A 20,039-nucleotide genomic window follows, 5' to 3' on the forward strand; every position below is an offset into this window, starting at 1 on the left:
ATCACAGAAGTCCCAGAAGGAGAAAAGAAAGAGAGAAAGAGGCAGAAAGCTTATTTAAAGAAATAATAGCTGATTACTCAGTTATAAAAAAAAACAAAATAATGCCATTTGCAGCAACATGGATGGACCTAGAGATTCTCATACTGAGTCAAGTAAGTCATACAGAGAAAGACAAATATCGTATGATATCACTTATATGTGGAATCTTAAAAAAGGCTACAAATGAACTTATCTACAAAACAGAAATAGAGTTACAGATATAGAAAATAAACTTATGGTTACCAGGGGTTGGGGGAGGAGGGATAAAGTGGAAGATTGGAATTGACACATACACACTACTATATATAAAACAGATAACTAGGGCTTCCCTGGGGGCACAGTGGTTAAGAATCCACCTGCATGGGGACATGGGTTCGAGCCCTGGTCTGGGAAGATCCCACATGCCACAGAGCAACTAAGCCCGTGCATCACAACTACTGAGCGTGCACTCTAGATCCCGCAAGCCACAACTACTGAGCCCATGTGCCACAATTACTGAAGCCCACGCACCTAGAGTCTATGCTCCACAACAAGAGAAGCCACCACAATAAGAAGCCCGCACACCACAACGAAGAGTAGCCCCTGCTTGCTGCAACTAGAGAAAGCCTGTGCGCAGCAACGAAGACCCAACACAGCCAAAGATAAACATATAAATAAATAAATTTATTTTTAAAAAAACAGATAACTAATAAGGACCTACTGTACAGCACAAGGAAGTCTACTCAATACTCTGTAATGGCCTATATGGGAAAAGAATCTAAAAAAGAGTGGATATCTGTATTTGTATAACAGATTCACTTTGCTGTATACCTGAAACTAACACAACATTGTAAACTGATTATACCCCAACAAAAATTTTTTAAAAAGAAAAGAAATAATAGCTGAAAATTTCCCAAATATTAGGAAAGAGATAGACATCTGGGTATGGGAAGCCCAAAAGACCCCAAGCAAGATCAACCCAAAGAAGATTACTCCAAGACACATTATAATCAAAATGTTAAAATGCAAAGACAAAAAGAATTTTGAAAGCATCAAGAGAAAAATAACTCATCACAAGGGAATCCCTGTAATGTCATCAGAAGATTTCTCTGCACAAACCTTCCAGGCCAGAAGAGAATGGGATCACATATTCAAAGTACTGAAAGAAAAAACTGCCAACCAAAAATACTACACCCAGCAAAACTGTCCTTTAGAAATGAAGGAAAAATAAGAACATTCCCAGAAAGACAAAGGCTAAGGGAGCTCGTTACCACTAAAGGAGTTCATTACTACTGCCTTTTAGAAAATATTAAGGGGAGTTTTTCAAGCTGAAATAAAAGGATGCTAAGTAACAACATGAAAACATATAAAAGAATAAAACTTAATGGTAAAGGTGAATACATACTCAAATTCAGAATACCATAATACTGTAATGATAGTATGCAAATCACTTTAATCTCTAGTATGAAAGTTTAAAATATTATTAAAATTATAGCTACAGTAATTTGTTAATGGATGCACAATATTAAGTATGACATCGATAGCATTAAATGTGGGGAGAGGAGAAGTAAAAGTGCAGTTTTTGTAAGCAATTGAAGGTTACTTGTTATCAGTAAGTCTGTTATATCTATAAGATGTTTTATGTAAGCATCATGGTAACCACAGAGAAAAAATTTATAGTAGATACACAAAAAAGAAAGAGAAAGGAATTAAAGCATACCACTACAAAAAATAAATCACAAAGGAAGACAGCAAGAGAGGAAGAAAGGAACAAAAGGACTAAAAATACACTCAGAAAATGATTAATTAAATGGCAATAGTAAGTCCATACCTATCAATAATTACTTTAAGTATAAATAGACTAAATTCAAAAGACAAAGAGTGGCTGAGTGGATTAAAAAAAACAAGGCCCAACAATACGCAGCCTGCAAGAAACTCACTTTAGCTTTAATGAAACATATGAACTGAAAGTGAAGGGATAGAAAAAGATATTCCATATAAATGTAACCAAAGGAGATCAGAAGTGCTTATACTTATATCAGATAATATAAGACTTTCAGTCAAAATCAGTCACAAGAGACAAAGAAGGTCACTTCCCAAGGAATTAGGAAAAAGAAGAACAATCTAACCATAAAGATAGCAGAAAGAAGGAAATAACAAAGGTTAGAGCAGAAATAAATGGACTAGAGACATGAAAGACAACAGGAAAACATCAATGAAACAAAAAGTTGCTTTTTTGAAAAGATAAACAAAATTGGGGCTTCCCTGGTGGCGCAGTGGTTGAGAGTCTGCCTGCCGATGCAGGGGACACAGGTTCGTGCCCCGGTCCGGGAAGATCCCACATGCCGCGGAGCAGCTGGGCCCGTGAGCCATGGCCGCTGGGCCTGCGCGTCCGTAGCCTGTGCTCCGCAACAGGAGAGGCCACAGCAGTGAGAGGCCTGCGTACCGAAAAAAAAAAAAAAAAAAGCTAAACAAAATTTACAAACCTTTAGCTAGACTAACCAAGGGAAAGAGAGAGGACTCAAACAAAGTTATAAATGAAAGAGGAGATACTATACCTGACACCAAAGAAATACAAAAGCTCTTAAAGAAGCTAGTATTAACAATTATAGGACAACAAATTAGATAACCTAAAAGAAATGGATAAATTTCTAGAAACATACAACCTACCAAGACTGAATTATGAAAAAATTAAACATCTGAACAGGTCAATTCCTAGTAAGGAGATAGAAGCAGTAATCAAAACCCTCCCAACAAAGAAAAGCCCAGGACCAGATGGTTTCACTGGTAAACTGTACCAAACATTTAAAGAAGAATTAACATCAATCCTTCTCAAACTCTTCCCAAAAAATGGAAGAGGGGAAAACACTCTCCAATTCATTTTATGAGGCCAGCATTACCCTGATAAAAAACCAAATAAGAACACTACAAGAAAAGAAAACTACAAGCCAATATTCCTGATGAATATGGATGAAAACATTCTCAAAAAAAATACTAGCAAACAAATTCAACAGCACTTTAAAAGAATCATACACGAATACGAAGTGGGATTTATCCTTGGATGCAAGGATGGTTCAATATACACAAATAATTAAACATGAAATACCACATTAATAGAAAGAAGGATAAAAATCATATGATCTCAGTAGATGTAGAAAAAGTATTTGGCAAAATCTGACACCTTTTCATGATAAAAACTTTCAATAAATTGGGTATACCTCAACATAATAAAGGCTATATATGACAAGTCCATAACTAATATCATACTCAATGGTAAATAGCTAAAAGCTTTTCCTCCAAAATCAGAAACAAGACAAAGGTGCCATTCTCACCACTCTTATTCAATATAATACTGGAAGAGCTAGCTAAAGCAATTAGGCAAGAAAAAGAAATAAAAGGCATCCAAATAGGAAAGGAAAAAGTAAAATGGTCTGTTTGTAAACAGTATATCCTTATATCAATATATAGAAAATTCTAAGACTCCACCAAAAACCTATTAGAACTAATCAACAAATTCAATAAAGTTTCAGGATACAAAATCAACATACAAAAATCAGTTGCACTTCTATACACAAACAATGAACTACCTGAAAAAAAAATAAAGAAAACAATCCCATTTACAGTAGCATCAAACATATTTAAAAACTTAGGAATAAATTTAACCAAGAAGGTGAAAGATTTGTACACTGAAAACTATAAGACACTATGAAAAAAAACTGAAGAAGACATAAATATGGAAAGATATTCTGTGCTCACAGATCATAAGAATTAATACTGTTATAATATCCATACTACCCAAAGCCATCTATAAATTCAATGCAATCCCATCAAAATTACAATGGCATTTTTCACAGAAATAGAAAAAAAATCCCAAAATTTGTATGGAACCACAAAAGACCCCAAATAGTCAATTTCTGGAAATCTCAAAAAAGAACAAAGGTGGAAGCATCACACTTCCTCATTTCAAGCTATGCTACAAAGATACAGTAATCAAAACAGCATGGTAGGGGCTTCCCTGGTGGCGCAGTGGTTGAGAGTCTGCCTGCCAATGCAGGGGACATGGGTTCGTGCCCCGGTCCGGGAAGATCCCACATGCCGCGGAGCGGCTAGGCCCGTGAGCCATGGCCGCTGAGCCTGCGCATCCGGAGCCTGTGCTCCGCAACAGGAAAGGCCACAACAGTGAGAGGCCTGCATACCGCAAAAAAAAAAAAAAAAAAAAAAACAGCATGGTATTGGCATAAAAACAGACAGATAAACCAATGGAACAGAATCAAGAGTCCAGAAATAAATCCATGCATATATAGTCAACCAATATTTGGAAAGGAAGCCAAGAATACTCAATGGGGAAAGGATAGTCTGCAATAAACAGTGCTGAGAAAACTGGATAGCCACATGCAAAAGAATGGAATTGGACCCCTATCTTATACCACTCATAAAGATGAACTCAAAATGGATTAAAGAGTTAAATTAAATGTAAGACCTGAAATCATAAAACTCCTAGAGAAAAAATCTCCTTGATGTTGGTTTTGGCAATGATTTTTGGGGATATGATACCAAAAGCACAAGGAACAAAAGCAAAAATAAACAAGTGGGACTACATCAAACTATAAAAGCTTCTGCACAGCAAAAGAATCAGTCAACAAAATGAAGAGGCAGACTATAGAATGGGAGAAAATGTTTGCAAACCATATATCCAATAAGGGGTTAATATCCAAAATACATAAGGAACTCATACAACTGAATAGCAAAAAGACTAATAATCCAAGTTAAAAATGGGCAAAGGGCTGACAGACATTTTTCCAAAGAAGACAAATAGTCAACAGGTACATGAAAAGATGCTCAACACCACCAATTATCAGAGAAATGCAAATCAAAACCACAATGAGATAGTACCTCATATGTGTGGAATGGCTATTACCAAAAGACAAAAGATAGGTGTTGGCAAGGATGTAGAGAAAAGGGAACCCTTGTATACTGGTGGTGGGAATGTAAACTGATACAGCCACTATGGAAAACAGTATGGAGGCACCTCAAAAAATTAAAAATAGAAAAGCCATATGATCCAGTAATCCCACTTCTAGTTATATATTCAAAGGAAATAAAATCACTATCCCAAAGAGATATCTGCACCATGTTCATTGAAGCATTATTCACAATGGCCAAGACATGGAAACAATCTAAGTGTCCACTGACAGATGAATAGATTTTTTGAATGTGATATATATATAAAAATGGAATGTTATTTAGCCACTAAAAAAGAAGGAAATCCTGCCATTTGTGACAACACAGATGGACCTTGAGAGTGTTATGCTAACTGAATAAGTCAGACAAAGACAAATACTGTTATGATCTCACTTATATGTAAAATCTTTTAAAAAAGCTGAATTCATAGAAGCAGAGAGTATAATGGTGGTTTCCAGGGGCTGAAGGGTAGAGGAAATGAAAAGATGTTGGTCAGAGAGTACAAGCTTCCAGTTAAAAGCTGAATAAGTTCTGAGGATCTAATATAAAGCATGGTGAATATAATAATACTATATTATATACTTGAAAGTTGTTAAAAGAGTAAATTTTAAATATTCTCACTACAAAAAATATAATAGAGTGATAGATGTCTTACCTAACCTTATTGTGGTAATCATTTCACAATACACACATGTATTAAATCACGTTTTACACCTCAGACTTACTGCTATGTGTCAATTATACCTCAATAAAGCTGGGGGGAAAGTAGTAAGATAAATAAATAAAAATTAAATCAACACTGCTCTTGTCCAATTATGTTAGAAATAAAAACATTTCAATTTTTTAAATTAAGCAAAATTATAATGCTATATAACATGTTCAAAGTTCCTCACCTTGTTTCATTATATTCATTAATTACATTTACTCCCCCAAACCAGGTGATTTAACACATAATAAAATAAGCCCACACAAATATTATTGGCTTGGCCAAAAAGTTCATTCGGATTTCTCCATAACATCTTAATTTTTGGCCAACCCAATAGTATTTCTCTGTCAGAATATAACACCCCACTAACTCAGCACTCTGAAAAGCAAGTTCAATATAAAAATACCCTTCAAAAGTCAATACACCAAATTTTTCATAAGCTAATTATACAGCTAACTACTCCCCCAGATGTTTGACTATAGCAATTCAGTCATAAAAAATATTAATTGAAGCACTCTGCCTTATAACTGCTACTGATAAATAGTTTCTATCTAAGGACATATTTAAACATATCAAAGGTTGGATAGAGCTTTATAACAAATAGGTAGGCCAACAGTGACAACCAGAGTCCAAAACACTGAATTTGCTTTAAAAATAAATAAATAAACAAAAATCATTTGTGTATTTTTCAATTAATATTTTTGCAAAGAATATCTTATTAATACTAAGTTATAGAATTGATAAGCTTAAATTAATATATATACTGTACTTGTCTTTTTCAACAGTTTCTTGATAAATAGTAAACTGGCCCTGCATATAGTCTTCATGTTTATGAAATACATCACATGTTGGCCTCCAGCTATGGAAAAAAAATACTGTAATTAGCATCTCAGAATGATAAATAAATTTAAGAAATAATAAAAATGAATGTAACCATAAAGATAAACAAATCTTTCCTTTCCTGGAAAAAACAAGCTTACATCAAGAAAAACATTCCCATCTCCGATCACCACCACTATGACCATTCATGCAATCATACATATGCTCAAATATCAATATTGATTAATTTTTACATAAAGCCTGTTTTGGAACCATGACTAGGGAGGAAATAAATGTGACATGGATGGACTGTGTATTACTATGGCATTTCTGGAATATACTCTGCAACACTCCAACATAAGGCTTTGTTTCTCATCATACTTCTAAGATTTTAGCTAAGAAATTCTTTTGGAGTAAACATTTAAAGAGCTAGTTTAAGGGATAAAGAGAGGCTTTTTTCTCCTTTGAAATTTAGAAAGTCAGGTTTTATACCCTCCTGAACTTGAAAGAAAGAAACTAGACCATAATGAATTATAAAATCAGATAGTAAGAATAAAATGAATATTCAACTTATACATTTGTTTTATTACATGACTCGAAAAATGTTGCCAGTGTGAAAAATCTAAAATTAAGTATACACCATGGCAGCTTACATTCTAAGTATTGTTCAAATATGTCCTCTAGCTCTTTTTTCTAATCTTTTTTACTTTTTCAGATTCAAAAAGTATGTATACCCATTTTGGAAGAACAGAAAAGTATACATAAGAAAATAATTATCATCTATATTCTCACCACTGAATAATAACTACTAATATGGATATTTTTTAATAAATTATTTCCAGATTTTACTATAAGTATATAGTTTAACATCTTTGAGATCATATTCACATATACAACATATCATCCTTTATCACTTACTTTTAAACTATCAATATATACATTTTCTTTTTCACTAAGAATTCATTGTAAAGGTTTTAATAAATACAACATATTACACAATTTATCTAACCATTCCAATATTGCTGGCCATTTTGGTTAGTCTAAGTTTCTCTTAAGAACTTGTACTTAAACACTAGTCTGAGTTTACAATCATTTCCTTAGGCAATATTCCCCAAAATGGAATTATAAGGTCAAAGGTTATATATACATACATTCTGAATATTTTTTAAATTCCATAAGAAATACATGTTCACTGAAAAGATATTCACTGTAACCATTTTGATGTACATATTTCTAGACTTTTTAAATTATACATAAATACACAACTACTAAATTGAGTTTATTCTATGAATGTTGTTTTAATGTTTTGTTCAATTTGTAATATATTGTTAACACCTTTCCATGTCACTATTCACTTATATCATAAACTAATGGGCTGCCTACTGTTCATTCATATAGATATACCAAAATTCATCTATACAATCACCTAATGTTGAATATTTGAGTTGTTTGCAATGTTTTCCTACCGTAAAAAAGTTGAAATAAATACCTTGTTGTACATTACATCTTTGAGAAAATGCCTAATTATTTCCTTATGAAAAATTATCAGAAATGGAACCGTTTAATCAAAAGTCATGCTTATTTTTAAAGCCTTTAAAGTATACTTATATGTCATCCAAAAGGTATATACCAGTGTACATTCCTACAGTGTATGAGAGAGGTGATTTTCTTATTTCCTGGCCAACATTGGGTATTATCCTTCTTTAAATTTCTGCAAAACTTAAAGGCAAAAGAATATATAGTATTTTATTATTGCTTTAATTTGGATGTCTTTGATTATTAGTAAGATTGAGCATTTGTTCACATTTATTAGACATACATTCCTTCATTTTGGTATTTACCTGTTTACCTTCTTTGCTTATATTTCTAATGGGACTTTGGCTCTTTCTTATTAATTTCTACAAGCACTTTATATTTTAAAAATTAACCCTTCTTTGACATTTTCCTACCTTATCCTTTTGCTTTTTGTATCATTTTGAGGTGTTTTTCTTTTTAATTTGCATGTGTCATATTTATCCATTGTTTCCTATGTGGTTTCTACCTTTGATGACATACTTAGAAAGGCCTTCCTCTCTCAAAGATTATAGTCACCTATATTTTCTTCTAATACTTTCATGAATTCGTATTTCACATTTAAACCTCTTAACCAGCATGCTGAAATCATGAACTAGAGGTATTCATGCATTAAAATCAACAGATCCTAAAATCAACAGATCCTACTAACTGCCCTCAGAACCCAGCAGAGAATAATCTTATTTAAAGTAAAGTACATCTTGGACACAGTAGGTTCTGCAGGGAAACTACCAGTACTTTTCCAGCACCCTTTGCAGCTACTTGAGGGAAACCACTGGTAAAACTTAACTACCATAAACCTAAATCAAACTAAAAGAAAAAGTTCAACAATATGTAGTTTTTTCGTTGATCAGATTGCCAAAAGATTTAAACATTGATAATTTCAGTGTTAGCAAGGGTGTGAGGAATAGAAACTCTCATATATTGTTGGTGAAAATATAAATTAGTATAATTTTGGGGGGAGAGAAGTTTGGCATTACTTATCAAATATTTAAACATGCATACTCTTCAACCTGGCAATTTCACTTCCAGGAGGTCATTCTATAGCAACTGGTCTAGAAATATGGAAGGATACCTGTATATGTTGTTTATAATAGGAAATAACTGGAAATAACCTAAATGTCTATTAATAGGAGAATGGTTAAATAACTTAGGATACCTCAATACTATAAAAATACTATGGAGCTGTTAAAAAAAAGAAATCCATACATAATCATTACATGTATAGTACCATTTACATTACATATTGTTAAATTTAAAAAACAAGTTGAAAAGTAAGTATGGTATGATCGCATTTTTTAAAAAAGGAAAGACAGATATACAGGTAGATGTATATATAAGCATATGTAATAGTGATGTTGAATATATATTTTAAAAGGTCTGGAAGGGTACTCACTGTTAAGAGTGATCACCTGTAAGGAAGAGGACAGGGTGGGGATGGGGACTACAGGCAGGGAAAAACTTTTTACTCCATACATTTGTATAGTCTTTGAATTTTTATACTAGGCATGTGTTACTTTTATAAAATTTTAAAACCAATATAAAAAAGTAATGAGGGAAAACCAAAAAGTTTATGAAGTTTTTAAATAACAAAATATTTTAAAACAAATATGATTCTTAATATAGTACTTAATACAAAGACAGTGATCCACATAAAATTAAATACAGAAAACTAAACATTTTATTTTTGTAAGTACCTGTCCATACAATTAAGTTCCATTAACAAGTCTTTGTTTCAAAATGTTTGTCTTATAACAGATGTAACTACTAGACTCCGGAACCTGAAGCTATAGTGAAAGAATTCTTAACTTACTAAATAGTTTTATTTTGAAAAGCTACTAATTTTAGGCTAGGTTCCCTTGGACAAAAATAAGATCCTGAAAATTCGAAGATGGAAATTATTTCAAATTTATTTATCTAATCGGAATTTTCTATACTGAGCCTAGATTATTCAACATACTGTATTTAGACTAACTGGATCTGAATTAGAGAGATCTTACAGCTCTTCTATTTTTCTTTTGAAACTTCTGTGATCCCTTTTACAGTGGCATGTAACAAGGAAATTTAAGACTTGATTCATCATTTTCCTAATATAAAATACTACTTTAAAGCAACAGTGTCTTCAACTATGAACTCAAAAACCTTGAATAAGAGAATCTAATGACAACTATTGAAAGTTTCTTTAAAATACTCACATACTACAGTTGTCTTTGATCTCCTTACTATGTTTACAGTAATGACCGATTTCCTCATCTGTTGTATTTATAGTTTCATGTATCTTACAAATGGTCGCTTTGTTTTCTTTAATATCTTCAAAGCATTCTGGAAATCATAAATTCAAAATAAATACAGTAGAAAAAAAGGTATGGCAACTGACCTAGAAAAGGAGAACCAGAGAATGGAGAGGAAGTGAGGCTTGAGATGGGAAGGGCCCTATACTAAAAAGCACAGCACCAGAGTCAGGCTTGCTCCTAGACCCAGAAGCTAAGAATTTGTGTTTTAGATTGAAGAGAAATAAACGTCCCCTGTCCCATATCTTTAATGTAAGAGGGCTGGATTAAGTAATATCTAAGATCAACGGCGTCTTATGATGCTATGAGTTCATGTAAACATTACTCATATGATACTAACATAAGAGTTTTGTTTTTGACAAACGTGGAATTTATATTCATCAATTCCATGTCATTATTTAATGCACCTTCAACTCACTTATTTCTTTGTTATAGTGAGTAAACACAAGCTAAAAATAAAATGTAATTTCTTAAAAAGATTAAAATAAACTCTTAATATCCAATATTCTTTTTTGCTGCAGAAAAGATAACCAAATTCTATAATACCTTTCAGAACTATTAAGAAATTAATGAGTGTAGTTTCTTTTGATAGTTTTTATGTAGGATCTTAAAATACTATATTTACGTAATTTGCTTTGTCATTCCGCTCATAATATTAATTTTCATAAATAGCATTTCTGAAAATGTGGCTTCCATTAATCCTGGCCACTGACTTTTGATGATTTCTAAAAATATTTTAAAATTTTCACTCAAATGTTTAAAATAACCTGTTATTTGAGAAAATTAACATTTTCAATTGTATTTAATTAAGGGTGATATCTACTTAAAACAAAATTCTTAAGCACAAAATAATTAAACGCTGAATACGGAAAATTATTGAAAAAATAGTTAGGGTAAATAGCTCATTATTAGTCACTAGAGAGAACCAGGGGAAAAGTTCTACTGCCAACTATAAATTACCCTAAACAAGGCAACAGCATAATATCTTATATTCCATAAAAAAATTAAAACATCTTTGTCATGCAAAACTACTTACTATTAATTCGATGAATCATATCTTCTTTAGTACTTATATCTTGCTCATACTGGAAAACTGAAATAAATTACTCTTTTGTGACTTCATTTCATTGTTAAAATGTCCAATGATAATACAAATAGTTATCTACTTTTTATTTCCATTTTATACCTACCAAATTCTAGCAAAAGTCTGTCCAAACTGACAAATAGGCTGTCATTCATCTTGGATACTTTGCTAAAAAAAAATAATAATAAGGAAGGGTTTTCTAAAAACAACCTTTTGACATAGCATTATTACAGAAAAATGTGGGTGGAGCAAGAAGTGGGGAGGGAAGAGACACCTTCATCCCGGTACTGGGCAGAGCCCTAGCAGGTATTCAATAAATGAATGTCGTTATATATATTAAAATAAATGTATACAGTTATCTATAATAAAATAAATTGAATGTCGTTGCATGACTGAAACTTCGTAATTGTTTATACATGGTCGTGCCATAAGTCATTGGATATTCTGGAGTCCACGGACACCCAGATTTCTTAAAAGGATATGCCTTTAAAATAAATAGTATCTCTGAATACGTCCTTTCTCGATGTGTGTACTACTACACGCAGAAAAATTCTTAGAGAAAGTCAGTCACCAACAGCGAAGTAAAGCCTACAGGAACCGTGCAATTTGACACTTGCGAATTTACCACCGAGAATCCAAAAGTGGAGGTATTAACTGGACTACCAAGCCGCATTAAAAAAAATAATAAAAAATACGCGTATGGCGGGGTTTGGATCACTCGTTACCCGCAGAGTCGAGGAGCTACTCTTCCCGCGCGTTTTGAAGCGAGGAGTTCGCTCGCCGACTACCTTTCACAGCCTACTCGCTTCTCCTCACCCGAGTCCGCCCCCGACACTCCGGCCACACGGCGGCCCCCAAAGCCTCGAGCAGCAGTGTGGCCGAGGGCGAAGCCACGCGCTGGGAAGCCCCCAGAACGCGACCTCCGGTCGTACATCGGGGACAGGGCCCGCCAGCCCCCCATACCCCTCAGGGCCGCCTGCCTAAGGAATAACCGCCACACGCAGTTCTTTCCCACCCACCTCAGCGGCCCCTCTGGGACCCGAACGCCCACCCTTCCTTCCCCGATCCCAGACTCTAGTCAGGGTCGCGAGCGCCGAGGACACTACAGCAGGTCGCGACACAGAACGACCCGGGCCCCGCTCGGCCCCGCTCCGTCCCACCTAGCCCGGCGAAGCCCACGGCGGGAGCTACAGATCGCGCTGAAGAGAAAAACGCAACTCCCCGCGAGATCTGTGCGGCGGCGCTCCCTCCTCCCTCCCGCGGCGAAGCGAGAACCCGGCATCCCACCGCCCCAGAAGGGTGTGCTGGGATCAGAAGCCCTAGAACCAGGTTAGGGAACCTGTCAGGGGCTGATTGTGTTTTTTTTTAAGGCTATCCATTCCGCTTGTGAAATAACAGTTTAAAATATATTGTGGAGAACAGCACTAAAATTGATATTAACTTTTAACATGACAACAAAAACCACTCGAATCGTCAAAATTCAATTTCGCATTCAGCATTCAAAACTTCTTGAAAAGCAAGTATAAGAATTCAAATACGTTTTCATTCAACAAAATGTTTTGAGAGTGACTCATTTATTTAGTTTCAAATAAAATGCACATTAATATTTTCTGTCCAAAATGCTGTCTTTGGGTAATTTATGCTCCTAGACTTTGCATATACAAGGTGAAATAAAGAGTTCACTTTATTTATAATTTATAAATTATTTATGTTTTATAACTTGTTCACAATAATTAAACAGTCCCCCAAACTGCCTTCATTATTGGTATATTTCTGGTGAAAATGTTTTTAATACTAAATGATGTAAATAGTTGCCTCAATTCCCAACAACCTGTTTCACAGATTATTAAAATGAAAAAGATACTTTCAGAGATTTTTTTGCTTAAGTACTTCAGATCATATATGCATAACCAATTTTATTATAATGTGATGTAATGCTGCTCATTAGTATTAATGATAGTGAGTCATCAAGGCTAATTTAATGTAAATTTGATGACATAAGAGATTTAGAAGCTTTGTTCTTATACTTGTTTATATTTATTAGCTATCCCTTTTTAGGAAGGTATGAGAGAATGGATATGAGAGAATGGATATGAAGGCTAAATTATCATTAGTCTTGCTAGCACTGCCTTGCTATGACTGTCAAGAAAATGTGACAGGTCAAAAGAGCTGATCCACTTCAACTTAATAGTAGATTCTCTTATGTAAAATTGTGGAAACCTAGAAACACCACCTTACTGAGACCTGAAAATCAATTCATTTGCATTACATTCACATTTATGCATATGCTAATTACTCTCATAAAAATATACCTGAGTTCTACCAACTCCACTACCCCTTATTCCATTGTGAAAATTCCTTCTGGAAAAGCAATAAAGATGAAGATGTTCCATCTACTGGAGAGTTTTAAATAATAAATTTTATTCTCTCGTCTAAATCCCCTCAATGAAATATAATGTTCTATTTGAAAAATTATAGAATGTTGACTCAGGTAAGCATTTATCCTAATGACTCATTAAAATCTCTCCCTACCTAATATTAGCAATTTCCCCTCTTGCTCCACACATGTAAATCAGAATCTAAAGAAATTCTTAGTTTAAAACTGCTGCCCATTCTAATTGAACTGTATTACTGTTACTTTTACCGCTAAATTTATCAATAGAAAGCACGTCTCCTACCTACAGTTCCTTTCCACTCCTTTCTTCATTGACTTTTTCAACTCAGCCACTGTACCCCATCACATTTAACTGCTTTCTCAGATAATCAATAAAATACTTTTATTCCAAATATAATGGTCTTTTCTCAGTCTTATCCTTCCCTCTTTTTTTCCTAACTCTCTTCCATACTTGGTCCCATTAAAATTCTCTGCAACACTAACCCTGGCTTCTAAGACACTACTTTCTTAAAGTTCTCCCACTTCTCTTACCTGCCCTTCTGATTTTGGCTTCTACTTCTTTCCCTCTCACCATCACTACCCAACTATAGACTCTTATCTAAGCTTTTTCTTTAACTATACCCCCTTCTATACGTTCTTTGGATTATTCATTCAAAATGTGCTTAAAACTCCCAAATCTATATTCCCAGTTGTATCCTATTATCTGAGAGTTATCCAATATTTACATTTACATGCTTTTCCATCAATCTGGGTTCAATCTGATCCAAATCCAAAGTCGTCTCTTCCTCTCCCTCTGACATACCTGTCTCAGTGGCAGAGTAATTCTCCACAAAATCAGTACATGAAGAGTTAGTATCTTACATGACTCATTACTCCCTCTTATAAATAATCATTCACAAAATCTTGTTGATTTTTTTCTTTGATATATCCCTTGTATACATCCAATCAACTCTGTAAATAGTCTTTGTAGTTAGATATGGATTCAACTTCTGGTTCTGTTATTTGTTAAGTCAAAACTTTGGGCAAGTTTCTAACCTAAACTTCGGTTTCCTGAAATGTAAAGTGAGAATTAATAATTCTACATCTTGGCTTCTAAGACACAGTATTTACTTGATTTTTCTTCTACCTCTAATAATTTTTCTATCTCCTCTTTCAGATTCATCCTCTTCTACTCAATCATTAACTGTCATAAATTTCATAGGCTCAATCCTAGCCCTTTTCTCTCATTCTGTTCTCTATGTTTAAGTAATCTCATCCCTGTCTATAGCTTACCGCTATACATATGACTCACAAATGTGTATCTCTAGCACAGACCTCTAGTATCAATTCAAGTCCTTAGTGGCAAATAACAGAAGTTGATTCTGGCTGATTTAAGCAAAAATCATATTTGTTAAAGAGGATATTGTGTAACACAAAATCCCCAGAATAGCTTGAGATCCAAGCTCTAGCAAGGAAGCAGCAGAGCAAGGAGCAGTGCCCAAACTCACACTACAGAACTGGTGGTCAAGATACCCAGTCACAACCAAGCGCTACAGGCTGCAGCTCACACCACTACTACCGGCACAAGATGCTTCAGTACCACAACCGCCCTAAAAACTTGATCTTATTTCAACTGCTACCACTGCCAGAGGGGGTTCTTCCTAGGGCATACTTCTTTGTGTCAGTTATTCCCAATCCAAAATTTTGGATGGATACATTTGATTAGAGAAGCCTAGGCCCACACTCCACTTCTTTGTCCTTTCAGACTGTTAAGGTATGAACTTCTCCAAACATAAGAAGTGGATTTAAATGCTGGGAAGTCAAAAATAATAGCGACTTTCCATGATATTTAACCTCTGAATTCTAAACCCAAATATCTAACTGCCTACATGATAAGTCAAAACACAACTTGTGTGTTACCCCCACTAATCCTGAACCTTTTTTATCATCTCTCTTTTCATGAATGGGATCAGTATCCAGCTGTACATACCAGAAACCTAGGCATCATCCTTGACAGCTTTCCTCTCCTATCATCCCCCATATCTAATCCATCACAAATCCTACCAAATTTACCTTTTAAATATCTTTCAAATCCACCCATTTCTCTCCATCTCAATTGCCACCATCTTAGGCCAAGTTACCATCATTCTCTCATTTAGATTATTGTAATAGCTTCCAAAATGGTTTTACTGCATATCTACTCTGGCCCTCTGGTCCATTAATCATCCATCCTTCAACAGAGCAATTCTTAATTGCAAATTTTATACTCTCTGACTCTCTCTCTGTCTCTGTCTCTCCCTCTCTCTCTCTCTCTCTCACACACACACACACACCTTAAGACACATCAATGGCTTCCTATTCTTCTAAGAATAGGGGACAAAATTCTTATCATGGCTTACAAGGCCGTTTATGATCCTGTCCCCATCTATCTCTGCTTCTTCATATTATACCAACTTTATCTTCCTCCTGAAATCCAGCATTAACATGCTTCTTTCCATCACAGGGACAATGCACCTGCTGGCTCCTCAGGCTGGAATGCTCTATCCTTCCTCATTTAATAACCTCCTACTCATTTTTCAAATCTCAACTAAAGTATCACAGCCTCAGCAATGCCCATTATCAACTCTCAAAGTTCTTGTACTTATCCTTCATAGCCTTTCACATGGTTATAATTCTAAATTATTTGTGCAGTTATTGTATAAATATCTATATCATCTACCATACTGTAGGCTCCATGAAAACAGGCCCCCCTTTTTCCCCTCCCCCAACACACACAAATATCTTGGCAGTCACAAAGAATAGGTTACAGCAGTGTTTTGTTATAATGGCTATAGTCCTAATTCAATTCACAAGCAATTCCAAGGGAAAAATGCCACTTCATTCTAAGAACAGTCCTTATAGGGAAAATAGTCATAAAATAGGAAGTGAAGAAATGTGAATCTGCTAACACAAATTTATTTACATGAATAGAAATCAGGTCGGTGGGAAAAACAACAGGATTAAAGTGTGCCAGGATTTTCAAATATGTATGATTAAATTTACATTTTAATATTAAAACAAAAACCTCTCCTTTGTTTTCTCAGTTGATCCCCTGTGTTGAAATTAGTTGACTTTCCCGGTCAAATTAGGTCTATACCTTCATCACCTCCTTGAATTACCAAGTCAATAAAATATAGGTAGTTGTCTGACAACTCTGCTGACCTTTCTTGACAGTAATTCTAACACTAGTAGGTTTCCAAGTGTGTGCAAACCATATTAGGCAAATTTTTAAAACGCCATTTTTGTTCTTGTAGATGCCATTTAACATTAATCTGACTCATTCATTGCTTTACTGTTCATGTACCTTTGATTTTATTCTTGTTGCAAGCCTATTTCCCTCAAATATGTCTACTTACTTCTAAAATCCTATTAAGTGGGATTTTAAATTTTAATTTACTCTTCATTATACTATCCTTTATGTCACATAATTCTTTTATTCTTTTTTGCTCACCATTTATCCCCAGCACCTAGCAGAGTGCCTAATACATGATAGAAACTCAACAGATACCTTAAGGAATAAATGAATGAATGGTAAATGCTCAATAACTGGTTACATCATTTCACATCTGGATTACTGTAACAGGCTGGGGACAACCCTTCGCCTTTGATCTATTCTATATTCTTCCTATTCCATCCTATAACAATACTGATTTTTCTTACATGCATTTCATCATGATTCTCATATAATTCAAAGAACTTAATGATTATATTTTCCTCTGCTTCAAATTGGAATGCCTCTGCACTGTTTTAAGATCTTCTATAATTTGACTTCCACTTTATTTCTCAACAAAATCTCTCTATTTTAAGCCGTTCCTTCACTGATTCATGAAGACACTATGTTTATTTAAGCCTCCGTGGCTTTGTGTTCAATGTTCCTCCCATCTGGAAAGCTTCTTTCCTCGATCCAATCAAGATCTACCCATTCTTCAGAGTTCAATTCCCAAGAAAGCCTTCCCTATTATAGATATTCCTTTTCTCTGAAGTATATGGCACTGTGTGTACTACTTAACAAACACTGGTTTTATAAAGATGAAGAAAGTCCTTGCTCTCAAAAACCTCACCATTTGACAGTGAAGACAGATATTGATAGCTATGACTACTATCAGAGAGATACACATATGTGATTGGATGATAGTTTGGGGATATTAAATCAATGACTTCAGTGACCTTTAATTCAAAGTCAGTCAGCAACTCTGTACCAGTCAGGGTTCCAGCAGGAAACAAAAATCACCCCAGATGATTCAAGTGATAAGACTTTACTGAAGAGACTACTTATAAATGTACAGGCAGAGGACAAGGTGTATGGTGTTTCACTCATAAAGGTAAATGTCTAGAAACCCAGATTCTAGCAACAGGTGGCTGTTCAACACTCCAAAAAGCCGTATGGGGCCAATCCATACTGTAAAACCATCCATTCCAAAGCAGAGACCAGAAAGGATCCAAAGAAAACCAAATGTATCTGAAGCCCCATCTACCCCACAATGAAGTCACTTTTACTCCATTCCCCATACATTAAAATGCCATTTTAGAGAGGAAGGCAAAGGAAATCTAAAAGATTTAGCATACCTCTGAAGCAGACTGAGTTATCTAAAAGAAACTTTTAAACTGGCAGTATCTATCAGAAGTTTAAAGTTGTCCCCCTGACTGCCCCTGGTATCCAGCAGGGTAGAAGCTCGCAAGAAAGATTTGATCAGTTATAAAGAGCTAAAGTCTCAGGACATCCAAGACTCCCTTCTCAGACAACAGAACTCCTCTTTCATAACAGTAATCAGTAACACTACTATCTAGCTCCCACAGGGCTCTGATCTCAAAAATGGACATGTGACTAGGTAGGGAATGGCCTGGCCAATCACAGCACTCCACCTCTGAGGCCAGTCTTTCTTTAACTGGTACATGTAGAATAATAGAAGAAAATTGTCTCTCTGAGCTGGTGAACTCCAAAAACCTTGTAAAGATGGAGCAGGTGATAACTATCTTTTTTACCACATGGAAAAACCTGCCCTATAATGAAGGCAACACAGATGAACGCATAAGCAAGATATAGAAGAGTCAGCTAGTCAGTTCTGTAAATCAAGAGATTCTCTTTTCATTCAAGATAGCCTGAGTTGGGTTTATATTGCCTGCACCTTTACAGTCTTTTTAAAGAAAGCAGAAAAGTAGAGATGATGAAATTTCGTGTCACTACACATGCCATTTGAAATTTACTTGCATCAAATTTCCAAGCATTGGGACTTCCCTGGTGGCCCAGTGGTTAAGACTTCACCTTCCATTGCAGGGGGTGCGGGTTCAATTCCTGGTCAGGGAACTAGATCCCACATGCATGCCACAACTAAGAGTTCGTGTGCCACAGCTAAGGGTTCACATGCCACAACTAAGGAGCCTGCCTGCCGCAGCTAAGACCCAGTACAACCAAATAAGTAATAAATAACTAAATATTAAAAAATAAAATAAAGTAAAACCAAAATGTCACAAAATTTTTAAAAAAATGGTCCACATCAAAAAAAATCTAAAAGTAAAAAATTTCCAAGCATCAAAATCAATTAAATTTTCTTTGTGTAGTCTCCACCAATTGATTATAATCATGCCATATTTTCATTTGTTTCACATTTGATCCATGATTTCTTATACAGATTTTGTTTTCCCCAGAGTTTCTAAGTGTACTTTTTCCCCCTGTATACAGAAGAACCATATGTCTTCTTTACCATATCACTAAATCCCTCAGGCTCCTTACTGATTTTTGAATGCACTAGCATAATTTCTAAGCCCTGAGTAAGCATAAATTCTCCACTTTGAAAGACCTATACCTTCCCAGGCTAACCACTCAATTTCATTAAAGACTATTTCTTAGGCTTCAGTCTGGGCGCTTTCACAGGAGTAGGTGGCAGATAGGAAAGGCCAATTATCAAGACCCTGCCCTAGACAATTCCTCAAGCTCTAACCTCATTTTCTGCTCCTCTTCCTGTTCCAATTATCTATGTCTACCAACTCAGGGGGACTCAACGGAAAAACATCCTCATTCATTTTAAACAATAGTAAATGTTAATTATTGTACCATACTGTAATACAATGATGCCTTCAAAATCCACAGAGTTGTATAGGACTTAAGACCTTTATAATAATAACCTGAAGCCATGATGCTTTTTCAATTCTCATGTATGTTTTTCCTATATGAGG

General features: G+C 34.9%; 1 protein-coding gene across 1 annotated transcript in view; it reads right to left on the minus strand.

Annotated features, from left to right (window-relative positions):
* Positions 1–11,607, minus strand: part of LOC307050797 (protein SIX6OS1) — a gene marked incomplete at both ends in the record, with an annotated part of 59,640 nt that extends 48,033 nt beyond the window's left edge. Inside the window, 4 exons of the mRNA XM_079701054.1 lie at positions 6,456–6,545; positions 10,273–10,399; positions 11,405–11,461; positions 11,559–11,607. Coding sequence (XP_079557180.1) covers positions 6,456–6,545; positions 10,273–10,399; positions 11,405–11,461; positions 11,559–11,607 — 323 coding nt within the window. The remainder of the gene's footprint in view (positions 1–6,455; positions 6,546–10,272; positions 10,400–11,404; positions 11,462–11,558) is intronic.
* Between the last annotated feature and the right edge of the window lie 8,432 nt (positions 11,608–20,039).

The sequence above is a fragment of the Hyperoodon ampullatus genome (assembly GCF_949752795.1).
Source record: "Hyperoodon ampullatus genome assembly, chromosome: 3".
Lineage (NCBI taxonomy): Eukaryota > Metazoa > Chordata > Mammalia > Artiodactyla > Ziphiidae > Hyperoodon > Hyperoodon ampullatus.